Source organism: Panulirus ornatus, chromosome 10, assembly GCF_036320965.1.
Source record: "Panulirus ornatus isolate Po-2019 chromosome 10, ASM3632096v1, whole genome shotgun sequence".
In the NCBI taxonomy this organism is placed as follows: Eukaryota; Metazoa; Arthropoda; class Malacostraca; order Decapoda; family Palinuridae; genus Panulirus; species Panulirus ornatus.
Genome location: NC_092233.1, coordinates 41,447,337 through 41,468,459, shown reverse-complemented (window position 1 = coordinate 41,468,459; position 21,123 = coordinate 41,447,337). Strand labels below are relative to the sequence as shown.

The 21,123-nt window shown below is 44.1% G+C and overlaps 1 protein-coding gene across 1 annotated transcript in view; it reads left to right on the top strand.

The window, feature by feature from the left end:
* The first annotated feature begins 17,737 nt into the window (after positions 1–17,737).
* The window catches only part of LOC139750686 (uncharacterized), a 125,340-nt gene continuing 121,954 nt past the window's right edge, over positions 17,738–21,123 (top strand). The window contains exon 1 of the mRNA XM_071665367.1: positions 17,738–17,786. Within this exon, the coding sequence (XP_071521468.1) occupies positions 17,778–17,786 (9 nt within the window). The 5' untranslated portion in view covers positions 17,738–17,777. The remainder of the gene's footprint in view (positions 17,787–21,123) is intronic.

Below are 21,123 nucleotides of genomic sequence, written 5' to 3'. Positions count from 1 at the left end.
GCCTTCTCCAGATCCATAAATCTGATGTAATTTATGTACCTGATGTATTTCATGTATCTGATGTAATCTCTGTATCTGATGTAATTTATGTACCTGATGTAATTTATGTATCTGATGTAATTCATGTACCTGATGTAATTCATGTACCTGTTGCAACTTATGTATCTGATGATCCAGATCCATAAATGCTGCATACAAATCCATTTGCTTTTCTAAGTATTTCTCACATACATTCTTCAAAGCAAACACTTGATCCACACATCCTCTACCACTTCTGAAACCACACTGCTCTTCCCCAATCTCATGCTCTGTACATGCCTTCACTCTCTCAATCAATACCCTCCCATATAATTTACCAGGAATACTCAACAAACTTATACCTCTGTAATTTGAGCACTCACTCTTATCCCCTTTGCCTTTGTACAATGGCACTATGCACGCATTCCTCCAATCCTCAGGCACCTCACCATGAGTCATACATACATCAAATAACCTTACCAACCAGTCAATAATGCAGTCACCCCCTTTTTTAATAAATTCCATTGCAATACCATCCAAACCTGCTGCCTTGCCGGCTTTCATCTTCCGCAAAGCTTTTACTACCTCTTCTCTGTTTACCAAATCATTTTCCGTAACCCTCTCACTTTGCACACCACCTCGACCAAAACACCCTATATCTGCCACTCTATCATCAAACACATTCAACAAACCTTCAAAATACTCACTCCATCTCCTTCTCACATCACCACTACTTGTTATCACCTCCCCATTTGCGCCCTTCACTGAAGTTCCCATTTGCTCCCTTGTCTTACGCACTTTATTTACCTCCTTCCAGAACATCTTTATTTTCTCCCTAAAATTTAATGATACTCTCTCACCCCAACTCTCATTTGCCCTCTTTTTCACCTCTTGCACCTTTCTCTTGACCTCCTGTCTCTTTCTTTTATACATCTCCCACTCCCATATATTATCCCTGGGGATAGGGGTGAAAGAATACTTCCCACGCATTCCTCGCGTGTCGTAGAAGGCGACTAGAGGGCACGGGAGCGGGGGGCCAGAAATCCTCCCCTCCTTGTATTTTTTAACTTTCTAAAATGGGAAACAGAAGGAGTCACGCGGGGAGTGCTCATCCTCCTCGAAGGCTCAGACTGGGGTGTCTAAATGTGTGTGGATGTAACGAAGAAGTGAAAAAAGGAGAGATAGGTAGTATGTTTGAGGAAAGGAACCTGGATGTTTTGGCTCTGAGTGAAACGAAGCTCAAGGGTAAAGGGGAAGAGTGGTTTGGGAATGTCTTGGGAGTAAAGTCAGGGGTTAGTGAGAGGACAAGAGCAAGGGAAGGCGTAGCAGTATTCCTGAAACAGAAGTTGTGGGAGTATGTGATAGAATGTAAGAAAGTAAATTCTCGATTAATATGGGTAAAACTGAAAGTTGATGGAGAGAGATGGGTGATTATTGGTGCATATGCACCTAGGCATGAGAAGAAAGATCATGAGAGGTAAGTGTTTTGGGAGCAGCTGAATGAGTGTGTTAGTGGTTTTGATGCACGAGACCGGGTTATAGTGATGGGTGATTTGAATGCAAAGGTGAGTAATGTGGCAGTTGAGGGAATAATTGGTATACATGGGGTGTTCAGTGTTGTAAATGGAAATGGTGAAGAGCTTGTAGATTTGTGCTGAAAAAGGACTGGTGATTGGGAATACCTGGTTTAAAAAGCGAGATATACATAAGTATACATATGTAAGTAGGAGAGATGGCCAGAGAGCGTTATTGGATTACGTGTTAATTGACAGGCGCACGAAAGAGAGACTTTTGGATGTTAATGTGCTGAGAGGTGCAACTGGAGGGATGTCTGATCATTATCTTGTGGAGGCTAAGGTGAAGATTTATATGGGTTTTCAGAAAAGAAGAGTGAATGTTGGGGTGAAGAGGGTGGTGAGAGTAAGTGAGCTTGGGAAGGAGACTTGTGTGAGGAAGTACCAGGAGAGACTGAGTACAGAATGGAAAAAGGTGAGAACAATGGAAGTAAGGGGAGTGGGGGAGGAATGGGATATATTTAGGGAATCAGTGATGGATTGCGCAAAAGATGCTTGTGGCATGAGAAGAGTGGGAGGTGGGTTGATTAGAAAGGGTAGTGAGTGGTGGGATGAAGAAGTAAGATTATTAGTGAAAGAGAAGAGAGAGGCATTTGGACGATTTTTGCAGGGAAAATAATTTATATACCTGATGTAATTTACATACCTGATGTAGTTTGTGTATCTGTTGTAATTTTTGTATCTGATGCGATTTATGTATCTGATGTAATTTATGTACCTGTTGTAATTTATGTATCCTATGTAATTTATGTACTTGATGTAAATTGCGTATCTGATGTAATTTATATACCTGATGTAGTTTATGTATCTGTTGTAATCTATGTATCTGATGTGATTTATGTATCTGATGTAATTCATGTACTTGATGTAAATTATGTACTAGATATAATTTATGTACCTGATGGAATTTATGTATCTGGTGTGATTTATGTATCTGATGTAATTTATGTACTTGATGTAATTTATGTACCTGATGTGATTTATGTATCTGATGTGATTCATGTACCTGATGAGATTTATGTACCTGATGGAATTTATGTACCTGTCGTAATCTATGTATCTGATGCAATTTATGTATCTGATATATTTTATGTATCTGATGTAATTTATGTACCTTATGTAATTTATGTACTTGATGTAATTTATGCATATGATGCAATTTATGTGCCTGATGTAATTTATGTACCTGATGAAATCTATGTATTCCATGTAATTCATGTACCTGATGTAATTCATGTACTTTATTCAATTTATGTATCTGATGTAATTCATGTACCTGATGTAATATATGGACCTGATGAAATTCATGCACTTGATGTAATTGATGCAATTCATGTATGTGATGTAATTTATCTACCTGATGTAATCTATGTTTCTGATGTAATCTATGTACCTGATGTAATTTACATAACTGGTGTAGTTTATGTACCTGATGTAATTTATGTATCTGATAGAATTTATGTACCTGATGTGATTTATGTACTTGATGAAATTTATGCACTTGATGTAATTCATATATCTGATGTAATTTATGTATTTGATGTAATCTATGTATCTGATATGATTTATGTACCTGATGTATTTTATGTATCTGATGTAATCTCTGTATCTGCTGTAATCTATGTATCTGATGTAATCTATGTATCTGATGTAATTCATGTACCTGATGTATTTTATGTATCTGATGTAATCTCTGCATCTGATGTAATTTATGTACCTGATGTATTTCATGTATCTGATGTAATCTTTGTATCTGATATAATTTATGTACCTGATGTAATTTATGTATCTGATGTAATTCATGTACCTGATGTAATTCATGTACCTGTTGCAACTTATGTATCTGATGTCATTTATGTACCTGATGTAATCTATGTATCAGATGTAATTCATGTACCGGATGTAATCTATGTAACTAATTTAGATACGTATGTGATGTAAATTATGTATCTGATATGATTTATGTACTTGTGTAATCTATGTGCCTGACATTGCTTAAGTACCTCATGTAATTTTTGTACATGATGAAATTTATCTATCTGATGTAATTCATGTATCTAATATAATTCATGTACTTGATATCATTAATGTGCCTGATGTAATTCATGTACCTTTCGTGATTTATATACTTGATGTGTATTTATGTATAAGTTGTAATCTATATACCTGATGTAATTCATGCATTTTCATATTCATTTCTAACCTATGAAATTTAATGGAAGTACAAAATTCTCTAGAATGGCGCTAGATATTTCCAAAAATCTCTAGATTTCCGCTATTTTGCTGAAAAAAGTCGCTAGAATGGAAACGAATATCTCTAGATCTAGCGACTTTGATTGGCAACTCTGCTTCCAACACAACATGTGTGGTGTGGGCAACTTACCTCCCAACACGTGTGGTGTGGGCAACATACCTCCCACCACAACATGTGTGGCAGAGTCAACATACCTCCCACCACAACATGTGTGGCAGAGGCAATATAACTCCCACCACAACATGTGTGGCAGAGGCAATATGACTCACACCACAACATATGTGGCAGAGGTAATATAGCTCCCATCACAACATGTGTGGCAGAGGCAACATACTTACGTCTACAACAAGAGTGGTAGAACTAACATACCCCGAACCACACCATATACGGAAGAGCCAACTTACCTTTAGCCACATGTGTGGCACAGCCAACATACTTTTTGCCACAACACCCGTGACACAGCCAACATACTTTTTGCCACAACACCCGTGGCACAGCCAACATACTTTTTGCCACAACACCCGTGACACAGCCAACATACTTTCTACTACAACATGTGTGGTAGAGCCAGCATACCTTCAACCACAATACATATGGCAGGGACAACATATCTTCCGCAACATGTGTGGTAGAGTTACCATATCTCTCACAATATGTATGGGAGAGCCAGCATACTTTCTACCAAAACATGGGGGGCACAGCCAACACTCCTTCCACCACAACAAGTGTGGAAGAGTCAACATACCTTTTACCACAACATATGTAGCAGAGCCAACATATCTTTCACCATACCATGTGTGGCAGAGCTGGCATACCTTCCACAATATATGTGGTAGAGCCAACAATCTTCATACCATAACATGTGTGGAAGAGCCAACATATCTTCTACCACAACATGTATGGTAGAGCCAACATACACCCCAGCCACAACTTGTGTGGTACAGCAAATATACTTTCCACCACAACATGTGTGGTACAGCCAACATACCTTCCACCACAACATATGTGGTAAAGCTCGCATTCCTTCCACCACAAAAGTGTGGAAGAGCCAACATACCTTCCAACACAAGTATGGAAGAGCCAACATACCCTCTACCACAACTTGTGTAGCAGATCCAACATATTTTCCACCACAACACCACAACATGTGTGGTAGAGCCAACATATCTTCCACCACAACATGTGTGGCAGATCTAACATAACTTCTACCATAACATATGTAGTAGAACCAAAATACCTTTCAGCACAAGTGTGATAAAGCAACATACCTTCTACTACAACATGCACGGCAGAACCAACATATCTTCTACCATATCATGTGTGGTAGACCAACTTACCTTAAACAACAACATAGCCAACATATCTTTCACTTCAACGTGCTTAGTAGAGGTAATATGCATCCCACCACAGCATGTGTGCCAAAGCAAACATACCCTCCACCACAACATTTTTGGTAGAACCAACATAACTTTCAGCACGATAAGCGTGGTAGAGCCAACATACCCTCCACCACAACATGTGTGGAAGAGCCAACATACCTTCCCCCACAACTTGTGTGGCAGATCCAGCATGCCTTTCACCACAACACTTGAGGTAGAACCAACATACCTTCCAGCACAACATGTGTGGAAGAGCCAACATACCTTACAGCACAACATGTGTGGTAGAGCCAACATATCCTCTACCACAACATGTGTGGCAGATCCAACATGCCTTCCACCTCAACATGTGTGGTAGAGCTAACATACCTTCCACTACAACATGTGTGGTAGAGCTAACATACCTTCCACCACAACATGTGTGGCAGCTTCAGCATGCCTTCCACCATAACATGTGTGGAAGAGCCAACATACCTTCCAGCACATGTGTGGTAGAGTCAACATACCTTCCACCACATGTGTGGCAGATCCAACATACCTTCCACCACAACATGTGTGGCAGAGCTAACATATCTTCCACCACATGTGTGGCAGCTCCATCATGCCTTCCACCACAGCATGTGTGGAAGAGCCAAAATACCTTCCAGCACATGTAGATTCAACATACCTTCCACCACAACATGTGTGGTAGATCCTGCATACCTTCCATCACAACATGTGTGGTAGAGCTAACATACCTTCCAGCACAACGTGTGTGGCAGATCCATCATACCTTTCACCACAATATGTGTGGAAGAGCCATCATACCTTCCAGCACAACATGTGTTGTAGAGTCAACATACCCTCCACTACAACATGTGTGACAGATCAACATGCCTTCCACCACAACATGTGTGGAAGAGTCAACATACCTCACCCCAACATGTGTCGTAGAGCCAACATACCTTCAAGCACAACATGTGTGGCGGATCAAGCATACCTTTAACAACAATGTGCGTGGAAGAGCCAATAAACCTCTCACCAAAACAATTGTGGTAGAGCCAACATGTCCCCCAACCACAACAGATGTAGTAGAACCAACATGTCCCAACCACAACATGTGCGGTAAAGCCAACATGTTCCCAACCACAACATACCCATAAACCACAATTTTTGTGGCAGAACCAACATACTTCCCAACACAATATGTGTGGCAAAGCCAATGTGCTTCCCACCACAAAAGGTAAGATAAAGCCAAAATACCTCCTACCACAACATGTTAGGTAGAGACAACTTATCTCCCATCACAACATACGTGGCAAAACCAACATGCCTTCCACCACAACATGTATGGTAGAGCCAATATACCCCAACCACAACATTTATGGTAGAACAAACATATGTTTCACCACAACATGTAAGGCAGAGCCAATACACCCTCCACCACAACATGTGTGGCAGATCCAACATGCCTTCCACCACAACATGTGTGGTAGAGCTAACATACCTTCCACTACAACATGTGTGGTAGAGCTAACATATCTTCCACTACAACACGTGTGGCAGCTCCAGCATGCCTTCCACCACAACTAGCGTGGAAGACCCAACATACCTTCCAGCACAACATGTGTGGTAGAGTCAACGTACCTTCCACCTCAACATGTGGGACAGATACAACATGCATTCCACCAGAACATGTATGGTAGAGCTAACATACCTTCCACCACATGTGTGGCAGCTCCAGCATGCCTTCCACCACATCATGTGTGGAAGAGCCAAAATACCCTCTAGCACAACATGTGCTGTAGAGTCAACATACTGTCCACCACAACATGTGTGGCAGATCCATCATGCCTTCCATCACAACATGAGTGGTAGAGCCAACATACCTTCCAGCAAAACATGTGTGGTAGATCCAGCATACCTTCCACCACAATATGTGTGGCAGATGTAGCATGCCTTCCATCTCAACATATGTGGTGGAGCCAACATACTTTCCACCACAACATGTGTGGCAGATCCAACACGCCTTCCAACACATCATGTGTGGAAGAGCCAACATACCTTCCACTACAACATGTGTAGCATATACAGCATGCCTTCCACCACAACATGTGTGGAAGAGTCAACATACCTTCCACCCCAACATGTGTGGTAAGCCACATACCTTCAACCACAACATGTGTGGCAGATCCAGCATACCTTTAACAACACCGTGCGTAGAAGAGCCAATAAACCTCCCACCACAACAATTGTGGTAGAGCCAACATGTCCCCCATCCACAACAGATGTAGTAGAACCAACATGTCCCCAGCCACAACATGTGCGGTAAAGCCAACATGTTCTCCAACCACAATAGGCGTGGTAGATCCAACATACCCCCAAACCACAATATTTGTGGCAGAACCAACATACCTCCCAGCACAATATGTGTGGCAAAGCCAATATGCTTCCCAATATGTAAGATAAAGCCAACATACCTCCTACCACAACATGTTAGGTAGAGACAACTTATCTCCCACCACAACATACGTGGCAAAACCAAAATGTCTTCCACCACAACATGTATGGTAGAGCCAACATACCCTCTACAAAACATGTGTGGTAGAGCCAACATACTCTCCACCACAACATGTGTGGTATAGCCAATATACCCTCCACCATTACATGTGTGGTAGAGCCAACATACCCTCCACCACAACATATGTGGTAGAGCCAACATACCCTCCACTGCAACATGTGTGGTAGAAGCAACATACCCTCCACCACAACATGTGTGGTAGAGCCAACATACCCTCCACCATAACATGTGTGGTAGAGCCAACATACCCTCCACCACAACATGTGTGGTAGAGCCAACATACCCTCCATCACAACATGTGTGTTAGAGCCAACATACTGTCCACCACAACATATGTGGTAAAGCCAACATACCCCCACCACAACATGTGTGGTAGAGCCAACATACCCTCCACCAAAACATGTGTGGTAGAGCCAACATAGTCTCTACAAAACATGTGTGGTAGCGCCAACATAATCTACACCACAACATGTGTGGTATAGCCAACATACCCTCCACCATTACATTTGTGGTAGAGCCAACACTCCCTCCACCACAACATGTGTGGTAGAGCTAACATACCCTCCACCGCAACATGTGTGGTAGAGCCAACATACCCTCCACCACAACATGTGTGGTAGAGCCAACATACCCTCTACCATAACATGTGTGGTAGAGCCAACATACCCTCCACCACAACATGTAGAGCCAACATACCCTCCACCACATCATGTGTGGTAGAACCAATATACCCTCTACCATAACATGTGTGGTAAAACCAACATACTCTCCACCACAACAAGCCGTTGAGAGCCATGAGAAGATATCTTCCTGGGAACACTGTTGGCCTCACCGTGACCTTTCCTAATATAGGCCGGCGTCAAAGACGAGGAAACTGGGGCAGAAACCAGACATGACAACATGTGTCAGGCGAGCAGCAAGCGACTGGTCATTGTGTGTGGATTACCGGGTGGAAGGATAGATATCTGTGGTGCAACGAAAGTTTCTCCACCACAAAAACTTTCCCAGGGAATCTTTCTCCCATGTGACAAGTCCAGTAGATATGACACCCATGTGGCAATACCAGAAGATATGACACCCGTGTGGCAAGACCAGTAGATATGACACCCATGTGGCAAGACCAGTAGATTTGACACCAGTGTGGTAAGACCAGTAGATATGACACCCATGTGGCAAGACCAGTAGATATGACATCCATGTGGCAAGACAGTCGATATGACACCCACATGGCAAGTCCAGTAGATATGAAACCCGTGTGGCAAGACCAGTAGATATGACATCCATGTGGCAAGACAGTAGATATGACACCCACTTGGCAAGTCCAGTAGATATGACACCCGTGTGGCAATAACAGTAGATATGACATCCATGTGGCAAGACCAGTAGATTTGACACCAGTGTGGTAAGACCAGTAGATATGACACTCATGTGGCAAGAACAGTAGATACGACACCCGTGCGGCAAGATCAGTAGATATGACACACATGTGGCAAGAACAGTAGATATGACACGCATGTGGCAAGACAAGTAGATATGACCCCCGTGTGGCAAGACCAGTACATATGACACCCATGTGGCAAGACCAGTAGATTTGACACCAGTTTGGAAAGACCAGTAGATATGACACCCATGTGGCAAGAACAGTAGATATGACACCCGTGCGGCAAGATCAGTAGATATGACACCCATGTGACAAGACCAATAGACATGACACCCGTGTGGCGAGACCAGTAGATTTGACACCCTCGTGGCAAGTCCAGTACATATGACACCCGCGTGGCAAGGCCAGTATATATGACACCCGTGTAGCAAAACCAATTGATATGACACCCAAGTGGCAAGACCAGTAGATTTATCACCAGTGTGGTAAGACCAGTAGAATTGACACCCATGTGGCAAGAACAATAGATATGACATCCGTGCGGCAAGACCAGTAGATATGACACCCATGTGGCAAGACCAGTAGATTTGACACCCACGTGACAAGTCCAGTAGATACGACATCCGCGTGGCAAGGCCAGTAGAAATGACACCAGTGTGGTAAGACCAATAGATATTACACTCATGTGGCAAGACCAATAGATCTGAGACCAGTGTGGTAAGACCAATAGATATTACACCCATGTGGCAAGACCAGTAGATATGACACCCATATGGCAAGACCAGCAGATAAGACACCCACGTGGCAAGTCCAGTAGATATGACACCTATGTTACAAGACCAGTAAATTTGACACCAGTGTGGTAAGACAAGTAGATACAACACCATGTGGCAAGACCAGTAAATATGACACCCATGTGGCAAGACCAGTAGATATGACACTCGCGTGAGAAGTCCAGTAGATATGACATCCATGTGGCAAGACCAGGAGATATGATACACATGTGGCAAGGCTAGTAGATATGATACGCATGTGGCAAGACAAGTAGATATGACACCCATGTGGTAAGACCAGTAGATTTGACACCAGTGTGGTAAGGCAAGTAGATATGACACTCATGTGGCAAGACCAATAAATATGACACCTACGTGGCAAGACCAGTAGATATGACACCCTCGTAGTAAGTCCAGTAGATATGACACCCGTGTGGCAAGACCAGAAGACATGACACCCATATGGCAAGACCAGTAGATTTGTCAGTAGTGTGGTAAGACTAGTAGATATGACTCCCATGTGGCAAGACCAGTAGGTATGACACACATGTGGCAAGGTCAGTAGATATGACACCCGCGTGGCAAAGCCAGTAGATATGATACCAATGTGGCAAGACTAGTAGACATGACTCCCGTGTGGCAAGGCCAGTAGATATGATTCCCGTGTGGCAAGTCCAGTAGACATAACACCCATGTGGCAAGCCTAGTAGATATGACACCCGTGTGGCAAGTCCAGTAGATATGACACCCGTACGGCACGACCAGGAAATATGACACCCATATGGCAAGACCAGTAGATATGACTCCCGTATGGCAAAACCAGTAGATATGACACCCGTGTGGTAAGGCCAGTAGATATGACGCCCATGTGTCAAGACCAGTAGGTATGACCCCCTAGTGACAGGGCCAGTAGATATGACATCCATGTGGCAAGACCAGTAGACATGATACCTGTGTGGCAAGAATAGCAGATATGAAACCCAGCTGGCAAGGCCAGTATATATGACACCCATGAGGCAAGACCAATAGATATGACACTCATGTGGCAAGACCAGTGGATATGACACCCGTGTGGCAAGACCAGTAGATATGGCACCCATGTGGCAAGACCAGGATATATGACTCCCGTGTTGCAAGGACAATAGATATGACACCAATGTGGCAAGACCAATAGATATGACACCCGTGTGGCAAGACCAGTAGATATGACACCCATGTGACAAGGCCAGTAGATATGACATCCATGTGGCAAGACTAATAGATATGACACCAATGTGGCAAGTCCAGTAAATATGACATGCTTGTGGCAAGCCAGAACATATGACACCCGTGTGGCAAGACCAGTAGATATGACACCCATGTGGCAAGACCAGTAGATATGACACCCGTGTGACAAGACCAGTAGATATGAAACCCATGTGGCAAGTCCAGTAGACATGATACCTGTGTGGCAAGAATAGCAGATATGAAACCCAGCTGGCAAGGCTAGTAGATATGACACCCATGTGGCAAGACAAATAGATATGACACTCATGTGGCAAGACCAGTAGATATGACACCCGTGTGGCAAGACCAGCAGATATGGCACCCATGTGGCAAGACCAGGGAATATGACTCCCGTGTTGCAAGGACAATAAATATGACACCCATGCGGCAAGACCAGTAGATATGACACCTGTGTGGAAAGACCAGTAGATATGACACCCATGTGGCAAGACCACTAGATATGACATCCATGTGGCAAGACTAATAGATATGATACCCATGTGGCAAGTCCAGTAAATATGACACCCGTGTGGCAAGCCAGATGATATGACACCCGTGTGGCAAGACCAGTAGATATGACACCCATGTGGCAAGACCAGTAGATATGACACCCGTGTGACAAGACCAGTAGATATGACACCTATGTGGCAAGACCATTAGATATGACTCCCATGTGGCAAGGCCACTAGATATGACATCCATGTGGCAAGACTAATAGATATGATACCCATGTGGCAAGTCCAGTAGATATGACACCCATGTGGCAAGCCAGAAGATATGACACCCGTGTGGCAAGACCAGTAGATATGACACCCATGTGGCAAGACCAGTAGATATGACACCCGTGTGGCAAGACCAGTAGATATGACACCTATGTGGCAAGACCAGTAGATATGACTCCCGTGTGGCAAGTCTGGTAGACATGACACCCATGTGGCACGTTCAGTAGATATGACACCCGTGTGGCAAGTCCAGTAGATGTGACACCCGTGTAGCAAGACCAGTAGATATGACACCCACATGGCAAGACCAGTAGATATGACTCCTGTATGACAAGACCAGTAGATATGACACCCGTATGGCAAGGCCAGTAGATATGACATCCATATGACAAGACCAATAGATATAACACCAGTGTGGCAAAACCAGTAGATATGAAACACATGTGGCAAGGCCAGTAGATATGAGACCCATATGGCAAAACCAGGAGATATGACTCCCTTGTGGCAAGATCAGTAGATATGACAACCATTTGGCAAGACCAGTAGATATGACACCCATTTGGCGAGACCAGTAGATATGACACCAATGTGGCAAGACCAGTAGATATGACACCTGTGTGGCACGACCAGTAGATATGACACCAATATGGCAAGTCCAGTAGATATGACTCCCGTGTGGCAAGTCCTGTAGATATGACACCAGTGTGGCAAGTCCTGTAGATATGACATCCGTGTGGCAAGACCAGTTGATATGACACCCATATGGCAAGACCAGTAGATATGACACCCATGTGGCAAGATCAGTAAATATGACACCCGTGTGGCAAGACCATTAGATATGACACCCGTGTGGCAAGACCAGTAGATATGACACCCATCTGGCAAAACCAGTTGATATGACTCACTTGTGGCAAGGCCAGAAGATATGACACCCGTGTGGGAAGACCAGTGGATATGACACCCCTGTAGCGAGACCAGTAGATATGACACCTATGTGGTAAGACCAGTAGATATGACACACATGTGGCAAGGCCAGTAGATATGACACGCATGAGGCAAGACCAGAAGATATGATACCCATGCGGTAAGATCAGTAGATATGACACCAGTGTTGTAAGACAAGTAGATATGACACCCATGTGGCAAGACCAGTAGATTTGACACCCGCTTGACAAGTCCAGTAGATATGACACCCGTGTGGCAAGACCAGCAGATATGAAACCCATGTGGCAAGACCAGTAGATTTGGCACCAATGTGGTAAGACCAGTGGATATGACACCCACGTGGCAAGACCAGTATATATGACTCCTGTGTGGCAAGACCAGTAGATATGACATCCATGTGGCAAGACCAGTAGATAGGACTCCCGTGTGGCAAGTCTAGTAGATATGACACCCGTCTGGCAAGGCCAGTAGATAAAACACACATGTGGATAGACCTGTAGATATGACTCCCGTTTGGTAAGGTCGGTAGATATGACACCCGTGCGGCAAGACCAGTAGATATGACTCCAGTGTGGCAAGACCAGTAGATATGACATCCATGTAGCAAGACCAGTAGATAGGACTCCCTTGTGGCAAGTCTAGTAGATTTGTCTCCCATGTGGCAAGGCCAGTAGATATGACACCTATGTGGCAAGACCAGTAGATATGACTCCCGTAAGGCAAGACCAGTAGATACGACACCAATGTGGCAAAACCAGTAGATATGGCTCCTGTGTGGTAAGACCATTAGATATGACTACCGTGTGGCAAGACCAGTAGATATGACACCCGTGTGGGAAGTCCTGTAGATATGACACCCATGTGGCAAGACTAGTAGATATAACTCCCGTGTGGCAAGACCAGTAGATATGACTCCTGTTTGGCAAGACCAGTAGATATGACACCCTTGAGGCTAGACCAGTAGATATGACACCCATATGGCAAAACCTGTAGATATGACACCCATGTGGCAAGACTAGTTGATATGACCCGTGTGGCAAGGCCAGTAGATATGACACCCATGTGGCGAGACCAGTATATATGACACCTATGTGGCAAGACCAGTGGATATGATACACATGTGGCAAGGCCAGTAGATATGACACGCATGTGGTAAGATCAGTAGATATGACACCCATGTGGTAAGATCAGTAGATTTGACACCAGTGTGGTAAGACAAGTAGATATGACACCCATGTGGCAAGAACAGTAGATATGACACACATGTGGCAAGATCAGTAGATTTGACACCAGTGTGGTAAGACAAGTAGATATGACACCCATGTGGCAAGACCAGCAGATATGACACCCGTGTGGCACGACCAGTAGATATGACACCCGCTTGCCAAGTCCAGTAGATATGAAACCCGTGTGGCAAGACCAGTAGATATGACACCCATGCGGCATGACCAGTAGATTTGACACCAATATGGTAAGACCAGTAGATATGAAACCCATGTGGCAAGACCAGTAGATATGACTCCCGTGCGGCAAGACCAGTAGATATGACATCCATGTGGCAAGACCAGTAGATAGGACTCCCATGTGGCAAGTCTAGTAGGTATGACACCCGTCTGGTAAGGCCAGTAGATATGACACCTATGTGGCTAGACCTGTAGATATGGTTTGGCAAGGCCGTTAAATATGACACCCGTGTGGCAAGATCAGTAGATATGACTCCAGTGTGGCAAGACCAGTAGATATGACATCCATGTGGCAAGACCAGTAGATAGGACTCCCTTGTGGCAAGTCTAGTAAATATGACACCCGTGTGGCAAGGCCAAAAGATATGACGCCCATGCGGCTCGACCTGTAGATATGACTCCCGTGTGGCACGGCCAGTAGATATGACACCCGTGTGGCAAGACCAGTAGATATGACTCCCGTGTGGCAAGACCAGTAGATACGACACCCATGTGGCAAAACCAGTAGATATGACTCACGTGTGGCAAAACCAGTAGATATGACTCCCGTGTGGCAAGACCAGTGGATACGACACCCATGTGGCAAAACCAGTAGATATGACTCACGTGTGGCAAAACCAGTAGATATGACTCCCGTGTGGCAAGACCAGTAGATATGACTCCCGTGAGTCAAGACCAGTAGATATGACACCCATGTGGCAAGACTAGTAGATATGACACCCATATGGCAAGATCAGTAGTTATGACACCCGTGTGGCAAGAGTAGTAGATATGACTCCCGTGTGGGAAGACCAATTGATATGACTCCCGTGTGGCAAGACCAGTAGATATGACACCCGTGTGGTAAGACCAGGAGGCATGACACCTATGTGGCAAGACCAGTAGATATGACACCCATATGGCAAGACCAGTAGATATGACACCCGTGTAGCAAGGCCAGATGACAAGACATCCGTGTCGCAAAACCAGTAGATATGACTCCCGTGTTGCAAGACCAGTAGATATGACACTCGCGTGGCAAGACCAGTAGATATGACACCCGTGTGGCAAGAACAGTAGATATGACACCCGTTTGGCAAGACCAGTTGATATGACACTAGTTTGGCAAGACAAATAGATATGACACCCGTGTGGCAAGACCAGTGGATATGACACACGTGTGGCAAGGCAGTAGATATGACACCCGCGTGGCAAGGCCAGTAGATATGACGCCAATGTATTTTCTTGTTTCTATGCTTCTCGACCCTAGGACGAGCCCAGTGCCTCTCTCCTCAACCCTGGTCAGAGCCCAGTGCCTCTCTCCTCAACCCTGGTCAGAGCCCAGTGCCTCTCCTCAATCCTGGTCCGAGCCCAGTGCTTCTCTCCCCAATCCTGGTCCATGCCCAGTGCCTCTCTTCTAGATCACGTGCAAAGCCAAGTGTCTCTCTCCCAGGCCATATGATGAGCCCAGCGCCTCTCTCCCAGACCACGGGCCGAGCCTGGGGCTTTGGAGGAGTAGGTGTTGGCCGTGGATGTCCATCTGGGGCTGGAGAGGTGGTCTTGGCTGTTGCCGTCCATCTGGGGCTGGGAATAGATAGTGACAGTGGTCGGTCAGCTGGGGCTGGGGAGGAGGAGGTGTTGGCCATTGCCGTCCTCCTGAAGCTGGGGAGGAGGTGGTGGTGGTGGTGGCTATGGCCGTCCTGCTGGGGCTACAGAGGAGGAGGTGGTGGCTGTTGCCGTGCAGCTGGGGCTGGGGAGGAGGAGATAGTGGCTCTGGCCGTCCTGCTGGGGCTGGGAAGGATGAGGTAGCGGCTGTGCCCGTTCTTCTGGGGCTGGGGAGGAGGAGATAGTGGCTCTGGCCGTCCTGCTGGGGTTAGGGAGGAGGAAGTGTTGGCTTTGGCCGTCCTACTGGGGATGGGGCGGAGGAGATGGTGGCTCTGACCGCCCAGCTAGGGCTGGGGAGGAGGAAGTGTTGGCTTTGGCCGTCCTACTGGGGCTGGGGAAGAGGTGGTCTTGGCTGTTGCCATTCAACTGGGGCTGAGGGGGATGTGGTGGCTGTTGGCCGTGCAGCTGGGATTAGGGTGGAGTAGGTGTTGGCTCTGGCCGTATAGCTGGACTGGGGAAGAGGAGGTAGTGGCTGTTGTCTTCCTGATGTGGCTGGGGAGGAGGAGGTGGTGGCTCTTGCACTTTTTCTGTGGCTGGGGAGGAGGAGATGTTGGCTCTGGCCGCCCAGCTGGGCCTGGAAAGGAAGAGATGTTGGCTCTGGCCGTCTTGCTAGGGCTGGAGAGGAGGAAATTTTGTCTCTGGCCGTCTTGCTGGTGCTCGGGAGGAGGAGGTGTTGTCTCTGGCCGTCTTGCTGTGGCTGGAGAGGAGGAGGTGTTGTGTCTGGCCATCTTGCTGGGGCTGGGGAGGAGGAAGCGTTGTCTCTGGACGTCTTACTGGGGCTGGGGAGGAGGAGGTGTTGTGTCTGGCCATCTTGCTGGGGCTGGGGAGGAGGAAGCGTTGTCTCTCGCCGTCTTGCTGGGGCTGGGAAGGAGGAGATGTTGTCTCTGGCCGTCTTGCTGGGGCTGGGTAGGAGGAGGTGTTGTCTCTGGCCGTCTTACTGGGGCTGGGGAGGAGGAGATGTTGTCTCTGGCCGTCTTGCTGGGGCTGGGTAGGAGGAGGTGTTGTCTCTGGCCGTCTTGCTGGGGCTGGGTAGGAGGAGGTGTTGTCTCTGGCCGTCTTACTGGGGCTGGGGAGGAGGAGGTGTTGTGTCTGGCCGTCTTTCTGGGGCTGGGGAGGAGGAGGTGTTGTCTCTGGCCGTCTTACTGGGGCTGGGGAGGAGGAGGTGTTGTGTCTGGCCGTCTTTCTGGGGCTGGGGAGGAGGTGGTCTTTGCTTTTGCTGTCCTGCTGGGGCTGGGACGGAGGAAGTGGCGGATCTGGACGTCTTGCTGGGGCTGGGGAGGAGGTGGTCTTTGCTGTTGCTGTCCTGCTGGGGCTGGGACGGAGGAAGTGGCGGATCTGGCTCTCAAATTGTGGCTGGGGAGGAGAAGGTGTTGGCTCTGGCTGTCCTGCTGGGGCGAGGGAGGAGGAGGTGGTGGCTCTTGCCGTTCTACTAGGGTTAGGGAGGAAGAGGCGGTGGCTCTAGCCGTCCAGATGAGGCTGGGGAGGAGGTGGTCTTGGCTGTTGCAGTCCTGCTGAAGATGGGGAGAAGGAGGCGTTGGCTTATTCGTCCAGTTAGGGCTGGAGGGGAAGAGGTGTTGGTTCTGGCCATTCTGCTAGGGCTAGGGAGGAGGCGGTGGCTCTAGCCGTCCAGCTGGGGCTGGGGAGGAGGTGGTCTTGGTTGTTGCAGGTCTACTGGGGCCGGGGAGGAGGTGGTGGCTTTGGCCGTCCAGCTGGGGCTATATATACCTGCAACTTTCCCATCCTCGCCAGTAGTGTTGTCTGGACTGGCGTGTGAGCACATCGCTACGATCTCCCAGATATGAGGCTGGTAGGTTTATCTTGCAGTGTTCCGCTAAGATAACAGCCCCATGATAAGAGCCTCACCATGATAACACCATCGTGCTAAGATAACAACCCCACCATGATAAGAGCCTCACTATGATAACACCATCGTGCTAGTTGATTGTGTTGGTGTAGATTGTGGGCTCCTACCATGGCCACATCAGGAGTCACGTGTTCATGATACGCGCGCCTGCACGCGCATTTGTTTGTGTGTGTGTGTGTGTGTGTGTGTGTGTGTGTGTGTGTGTGTGTGTGTGTGTGTGTGTGTGTGTGTGTGTGTGTGTGTGTGTGTGTGTGTGTGTGTGTGTGGAATAATAATTACAGAGGTATAAGTTTGTTGAGTATTCCTGGTACATTATATGGGAGGGTATTGATTGAGAGGGTGAAGGCATGTACAGAACATCAGACTGGGGAAGAGCAGTGTGGTTTCAGAAATCGTAAAGGATGTGTGCGTTTATGCTTTGAAGAATGTATGTGAGAAATACTTAGAAAAACAGATGGATTTGTCTGTAGCATTCATGGATCTGGAGAGCGCATAAGATAGGGTTGACAAAGATGGTTTGTGGAAAGTTTGAAGAGTATATGGTGTGGGAGGTAAGTTGCTAAAAGCAGTGAAAAGTTTATACCAAGGATGTAAGGCATGTTTACGAGTAGGAATAGAGGAAAGTGATTGGCTCCCAGTGAATGTCGGTTTGTGAAAGGGGTGCGTGATGTCTCCATGGTTGTTTAATTTGTTTATGGGGTGGTTAGGGAGGTGAATGCAAGAGTTTTGGAGAGAGGGGCAAGTATGTTGTCTGTTGTGGATGAGAGAGCTTGGGAAGTGAGTCAGTTGTTGTTCGCTGATGATACAGCGCTGGTGGCTGATTCGGGTGAGAAACTGCAGAAGTTGTTGAGTGAGTTTGGTAAAGTGTGTGAAAGAAGAAAGCTGAGTGTAAATGTGAATAAGAGTTAGGTTATTAGGTTCAGTAGGGTTGAGGGACAAGTTATTTGGGAGGTAAGTTTGAATAGAAAAAAACTGGAGGAAGTGAAGAGTTTTAGACATCTGGGAGTGGATTTAGCAGCGGATGGAACCATGGAAGCGGAAGTGAGTCACGAGGTGGGGGAGGGGATGAAGGTTCTGGGAGCGTTGAAAAGTGTGTGGAAGGCGAGAACGTTATATCGGAGAGCAAAAATGGGTATGTTTGAAGGAATAGTGGTTCTAACAGTATAACATGGTTGCGAGGCATGGACTATAGATAGGGTTGTGCGAAGAAGGGTGGATGTGTTGGAAATGAGATGTTTGAGGACAAGTATGCGGTGTGAGGTGGTTTGATCGAGTAAGTAATGAAAGGGTAAGAGACATGTGTGGTAATGATAAGAGTGTGGTTGACAGAGCAGAAGAGGGTGTTTTGAAATGGTTTGGTTACATAGAGAGAAAGAGTGAGGAAAGATTGACAAAGATCATATATTTGTCAGAGGTGGAGGGAACAAGGAGAAGCAGGAGACCAAATTGGAGGTGGAAGGATGAAGTGAAAAAGATTTTGAGCGATCGGGGCTTGAACAAACAGGAGGGTGAAAGGCGTGTAAGGAATAGAGTAAACTGGAACGATGTGGTATACCGGGATGGACGTGCTGTCAATGGATTGAGCCAGGGCATGTGAAGCGTCTGGGGTAAACCATGGAAAGGTTTGTGGGCCCTGGATGTGGAAAGGGAGCTGTGGTTTCGGTGCATTACACATGACAGCTAGAGACTGAGTGTGAACTAATGTGGCCTTCTTTATCTTTTCCCAGCCCTACCTCGCGGGGGTGGGGGTGGGGTGGGAGTAGGGGGTCTGGTGGGGTGGGGGTGGGGGTTGTTGGGGGATTGGATGCTATTTCATGTGTGGCTGGGTGGCAACGGAAATAGATGAGGGCAGCAAGTGTGAGTGTGTACATGTGTATATATGTATGTCTGTGTATGTATATGCATATATATACGTTGAAATGTATATGTATGTATGTATATCTGCTTGTGTTGGCGTTTATGTATATACATGTGTATGTGGGTGGGTTGGGCCATTCCTCGTCTGTTTCTTTGCGCTATCTTGCTAACGCGGGAGACGGCGATTAAGCATAATGAATAATATAGATTGATAATGGTAATGATAATGATAAGAATGATAATAGTGATAATGATAATAATAATATTGATAATAATAATATGATAATAACAATAATAATAATGATAATAATAATAATAATAATAATAATAATAATAATAATAATAATAATAATAATGATAATGATAATGATAATAATAACAATAATAATAATAATAATAATAATAATAATAATAATAATAATAATAATAATAATAATAATGATAATGATAATAATAATAATAATAATAATAATAATAATAATGATAATGATAATAATAATAATAATAATAATAATAATGATAATGATAATAATAATAATAATAATAATAATAATAATAAAGAAAATGATAATGATAATAATAGTAATGATTATGATAATAGTAATAATAATAATAATAATAATAATAATAATAATAATGATAATAATAATAATAATAATAATAATAATAATAATAATAATAATAATAATAATAATAATAATAATGATAATAATAGTAATAATAATAATGATAATAATAATAATAATAATAATAATAATAATAATAATGATAATGATAATAATAACAATAATGATAATAATAATAATAATAATAATAATAATAATAACAATAATAATAATAATAATAATAATAATAATAATAATAACAACAATAATAATAATAATAATAATAATAATAATAATAATAATAATAATGATAATAATAATAATAATAATAATAATAATAATAATAATAATAATAATAATAACAATAATAATGATAATAATAATGATAACAATGATAATGATATTAATCATAATAAGAATAATGATAGCAATAATAATGATAATAATGATAATGATAATAATAATAATAATAATGATAATGATGATAACAATGATAACAATGATAATAATGATAATAATAATAATAATAATAATAATAATAAAAATAATAATAATAATGATAACAATAATAATTATAATAACAATAATAATAGTAACAATAATAACAATAATAATAATGATAATGATAATTATAATAATGATAATAATGATGATAATGATATTGATAATAATGATGATGATAATGATAATAATAGTAATAATAATTATAATGATAATAATAATAATAATAATAATAATAATAATAATAATAATAATAATGATAATAATAATAATAATAATAATAATAATAATAATAATAATAATGATAATGATAATAA